This window comes from Rhagoletis zephyria, unplaced genomic scaffold (genome assembly GCF_001687245.7).
Source record: "Rhagoletis zephyria isolate East Lansing unplaced genomic scaffold, Rhagoletis_zephyria_1.1 Rzeph_scaffold_26842, whole genome shotgun sequence".
Classification (NCBI taxonomy): domain Eukaryota; kingdom Metazoa; phylum Arthropoda; class Insecta; order Diptera; family Tephritidae; genus Rhagoletis; species Rhagoletis zephyria.
In genome coordinates, this window is record NW_016183900.1 from 1 (window position 1) to 5388 (window position 5388).

Below are 5388 nucleotides of genomic sequence, written 5' to 3' on the forward strand. Positions count from 1 at the left end.
TGACGCGCATGGTCTGGCGGCCCAACTACAACACCTACAATGATGGTAATGCTTTTGGAGGTTTTAAAACCTTTTGTCAATTCTCAAACCTTTCTTTCTCTAGTGGAAGTTCACGCCGAGCTGGTGTACGCCGAGGCGATGCTCATGACGGCACTGCTCACCTTTCTCGAGGACCAGAACCTGCTCAATTTAGTGCGCGGGGCGTTTCGCATTCGCACCTGTTACCAGTCATACAAGTGAGTTTTTGTTGTTGTTGTTGTTGTCAAAACTGCTTACTAAAATCGATAATTTCAATTTTGTCAGAGAGTGCTTCTACATTCTCAACAATCGCACCGAGTGGTGTTCAGACTTTTCGCGGCTGCACTTTGAGTCGGGCGTTCGCATGGGCATTGGAACCTTTAATTTGGTGAGTGTGATCAATAGAAATAGGTTTTAGAAGATTAAAAACTAACCTTTTTTCCTTTCTCTTCAGATGCTCTCACACATGCCTGGAAAAGTGCTGAAACTGCTAGAGTTTGTCGGCTTTTCTGGCAACCGCGACCAAGGCCTGCAAGAGCTGGAGACGTCAACCTTTCTCACTGATGGCCTTCGCTGTCCGCTGGCCACTCTGATCATGCTCGTCTACCAGTGCTACATTGAGCACATCTTTGGTAAGGGAGTACATTTCTTTTATGACCTTCTTCTTCTAAACAAATCAATCATCTTTTTCGCTATAATCACTCATCATATGTGAACAGGCCTGGGCGATGGGGACATGAAGTGCGTCTCTCAGCTGCTTGACTTTGCCCTCGCCAAGCATCCTGATGTGAGTGCTCGAGAATTCTAAATTCTTTCAGTATCAAATCTTTCTCACTCTTATTCTTTACCAAAACCTTCAGGGCGCCTTTTTCCTCCTCTTCCTCGGCCGCCAGAAGCAACTGACCGGGAAGATTGAGGAGGCAATTCAGGCCTTTGAGCGGTGCATCGCCGCCCAGAACGAGTGGAAGCAGTTTCACAACATTTGCTACTGGGAACTGCTTTGGTGCTATGCGTAAGTGTTTAGCTTGCTTAGTCTAGATCCAAAAATGTCTAATCTCCACCCTTTTACCTAGTGTTCAATGCGAATGGGAAAAGGCCGCTCACTACGCAAACATCCTCCGCCAGCAGTGCAAGTGGTCTCCGGCCGCCTACACCTACCAGTACGCCACCTTCACCTACATGATCATGGCGGAGAAGGACCGACCAGAGCTGCGACCCGAGGTGGACAAGTACCTGAAGTGAGTGTTTTTGGAGTCTTTTTTTGTGTGAGAAAAATACCTGATTTTCTAACTTTTTACAACTAAAACAGACTAGTGCCCGAGACGCGAATTCGCTTCGCCGGCAAGACCATTCCCGCGGAGAAGTTTGCCATCATCCAGTCTGACAAGTACTTTGAACGAGGTGGAACGATGACACTGCCCGCCATTGTAAGTTTGTTTTGGAAATTTCTTAGAAGTAAAGGATCTAAAGTCTAAAATCTTTTTTTTTCAATCACAGGAGTTTATGTACATCTGGAACATTTTTGCCGTCATCGGTCAGTCGCCGCACCTGTTGAATCCGATTTTGGAGCGCATCGACCGCCACCTGCGCGTCGAGGAGGAGAATCTAGGTGAGTANATGATCATGGCGGAAAAGGACCGACCGGAGCTGCGACCCGAGGTGGACAAGTACCTGAAGTGAGTGTTTTGGAGTTTTTTTGTGAGAGAAAAGTAACTGATTTTCAAATTTTTTACAACTAAAACAGACTAGTGCCCGAGACGCGAATTCGCTTTGCCGGCAAGACCATTCCCGCGGAGAAGTTTGCCATCATCCAGTCTGACAAGTACTTTGAACGAGGTGGAACGATGACACTGCCCGCCATTGTAAGTTTGTTTTGGAAATTTCTTAGAAGTAAAGGATCTAAAGTCTAAAATCTTTTTTTTTCAATCACAGGAGTTTATGTACATCTGGAACATTTTTGCCGTCATCGGTCAGTCGCCGCACCTGTTGAATCCGATTTTGGAGCGCATCGACCGCCACCTGCGCGTCGAGGAGGAGAATCTAGGTGAGTAGACAGTTTTTTCTCTCAATAATCTTTGCCTTTCTAACTTCTGATAACTTCTAGACAACCCTAATCACTACCGCGACGTCTACTGCCGCCTGCTGCTGCTGAAGGGCATGTGTCTGCGCTACCTGCAACGTCCTGAGGAGGTAAACACATGTTTTTTGGCGATCCATTTCGAACTTGTAAACAAACATTTCTTTTCTCTTCCTAACGTAGTCAAACGAGTGCTTCCTCAAGGTCATTGACAAGTAAGTAAACAAAGAATCTTCTCGGTGGCCTACAACTAACCTTGCTCTTTCTATNTTTCTCAATAATCTCCGCCTTTCTAACTTCTGATAACTTCTAGACAACCCTAACCACTACCGCGACGTCTACTGCCGCCTGCTGCTGCTGAAGGGCATGTGTCTGCGCTACCTGCAACGTCCTGAGGAGGTAAACACATGTTTTTTGGCGATCCATTTCGAACTTGTAAACAAACATTTCTTTTCTCTTCCTAACGTAGTCAAACGAGTGCTTCTTGAAGGTCATTGACAAGTAAGTAAACAAAGAATCTTCTCGGTGGCCTACAACTAACCTTGCTCTTTCTATTTTCAGCAAACACGCCCTCGTCAAGCCAAACACCTACCTGATTCCGCACGCCACCATGGAGCTGGGACTGAACTACATGCGCGCGGGCGCCTTCACCGAGGCCCGGCAGTGGTTCGACGAGTGCAAGACCTACTCCAGCTACGCCCTCGAAACGATAGTCCACTTTCGCATTCACACCGCCATTCGGACGATGTCGCTGGTGACGAAGGCGGAGAAGAAGCGCCAGAAGCAGCAGCAGCAGCAGCAACAGCAGCTGGACAGCATCAACGAAGATGAGGCTGAAGGAGATGATGGAGAAGAGCTGGCCAAAAACAAAGCTGGTGGCGGTTTTGGTTCGATTTGGAGTGCTCTCTCTCGACGGTGGAATGGAAACACAGCTACTGATGCTGCTGATGTTGCTGGTGAAACGAAGCTGGTGACGCCCGAAGTGATTGCCGAAGTAGTCGAGGTGGAGGTCGAAGAGGAGATCACCTTTCAAAGTGCTGTCCAGAACAAGTAATCTTTCTCGATTCCTCCTCCTCATCATCGCCATCGATTTCACGTGATTTTGTGGCCATTTTGTGGTCATTTTTGTTGACTTTGAAACGCGGACTCAGAAAACATATCAACTCCTTTCTGATCCGTTCCAGTGCTAATGTTTTTATCTGAGCAAAAGTTTAAAGTGTCTCCGAGTTTTCTTTCATTCTTTCAATGTGTAAACTAATCATCAAATAAAGTCGTTATTGTTGAAATCTAGCCTAAATTTTTTATGAGCAATAAAGAGAAAGAGGATAATAGTTTGAATATTTGTATTTTTCTGTAAATCAGGAAAGAGAGAGAGAGAGAGTGGTTCGTTATATAACAGAAAAAATAAGTAAACATACAGTTTAGTGTGTGAGTGTGTTTGTGAGAAAAAGAAATTGTGTTTCGAAATGCGCGCAGATCGGTGCCCATTGCCTTCTCTGCTGCTTCTATTCTCAGTTTTGGTGCTCTTGTTCTCCTCATGCCGTTTCGGTAATTTGATGTGGTGAAAGGCCTACTAGCAAAAGATTAAGCAAAAAGTGTGTGTTGTGGGTCGAGCATGTCTCGGAGTCATCCCATCTCATTTCTCCCCTGCCCCCTTATGCATCGAGGATTCTAAAGGAGGCCATCCGCTGCCAGTGCGCCCGACAGTCGAGGCAGAGGGCGTACACCAGCATGCCGGCGGGATAGGTCCGACAGAGGAGGGTGGCCAGGCAGCTGTCGCAACGGCGGCTCTTCTCGGGGCTCAACGCGTGGCAGTCGGTGTGGTAGCGCTCGGGAATGTCAATCGACTTTAGCATGCGCTTGCAGCCGAGCCGATGGCCGATGTTGTGGTGGTGGTTGTTGTTGTTGGCAATCAGCGAAGACTTGGTGGCCGCCGTCTTGGCCTTGGTCACACCGCCGCCACTTGACTTTCCGTAGAGGGTGCGACTGCCACCACCACCGCCACCAGAACTTGTTTCAGAGGGCGACAGCTGCTTCTGCTGCTGCGACTGTGGTGAGCCATCAGATGAGCGCCCTTTAAGCGAAAGAAAGTGCTTCATCATGTAGTAGAAGGTGACAANGAACTTGTTTCAGAGAGCGACAGCTGCTTCTGCTGCTGCGACGGTGGTGAACCATCCGTTGTGCGCCCTTTAAGCGAAAGAAAGTGCTTCATCATGTAGTAGAAGGTGACAATGTGGCCCAGCTCCTTCTGGGGCAGGTACTGCTGGCGGAGGGCGCGAAAGTTCTTGCCCACCTTCTCGAAGCCCTCCCGGAAGCGGGCCACCTCCTCCGTGGTCCAGTTCTGCAGGGGCTCATGGCAGATGACGGGCTTCTCCTTGGGCACCAGGCTGAGCGTGGCCGCCCCAATGTCGTAGTTGTAGATGTGCAGCATGTCCATGGCGCACTGGGTGGTGTAGTCGCGCACCGAGCTTGCGCCCACCTCCAGGGCGCCAGGCGGAGGTAGCTGCTGCTCCTCGGCGGGCAGGACAAAGGCGAGCACCTTTGTTCGGCCGAAGGTGCTCACCGACTGGCAGACCTTGACGAAGCCTTCAATGTCGTCCTCCGAGAGGTTGTGCTTTGGCGTGTAGCAGAGCGTCTCGGGCGAGTGGTCCTTGTAGTGAACGGCCTGCTCCTCCTGGGAGAGGGCGAACGGGGGCACCACCGCCTGGTACTCGGCACCCACGCGCATGCTGCCCTCCTCCAGTGGATAGAGAAATGGCTGCTGCATTGAGTTGCCGTTGTTGTTGTTGTTGTTGCTGCTGCTGCCGCTGCCATTGCCGTGCCCGTTACCAGTGGTAGAGCTGATGTGCTTGTACTTGAGTCGGTAGAAGAAGGTGTCCTTTAGCTTCACGTAATCCTTTGGATCTTCAACTTCCGACACAAATTGAACCACGACGCATTTGCCACGCAGTTGCTGCGGAGCAAAGGGTTTGACGATTCTAGTGTTGTAGTACAGCTCGTGGAGGGCTCCATCGGCGTTGGATTTGATGTGAGCAAGTTTGTCTGTGTGAGTGAGAAAGTGATGAGTTAGCTATGCTGTGCTGTGGTGTGGGCAAAAACAACTACGGTAGTACACTTACGCTCATTTTCCGTGCTCAGAATCAACACAATGGGCACATCTTGGCGGCGAAGAAAGGTGCGCACCTGAAGCTCAAGGACACCGTTTCGCTTCTGGACGATGGCGTCAATTTGGCCAATCTCAAATGGCTCCGATTTCGAGGTCTCAATGTAGACGAAGTCATTCAGGTGGTAGC

General features: G+C 49.4%; 1 protein-coding gene across 1 annotated transcript; it reads right to left on the minus strand.

Annotated features, from left to right (window-relative positions):
* Window positions 1-3750: 3750 nt before the first annotated feature.
* On the minus strand, window positions 3751-5220 carry LOC108382414 (metastasis-associated protein MTA3-like). Its single transcript, XM_017638787.1, has 3 exons — window positions 5215-5220; window positions 4220-5048; window positions 3751-4169 (listed from the first exon to the last, which is right to left on the minus strand). Exons 1-3 carry the CDS (start codon window positions 5218-5220, stop codon window positions 3751-3753), a joined length of 1254 nt encoding a protein of 417 aa, XP_017494276.1.
* Window positions 5221-5388: the final 168 nt, after the last annotated feature.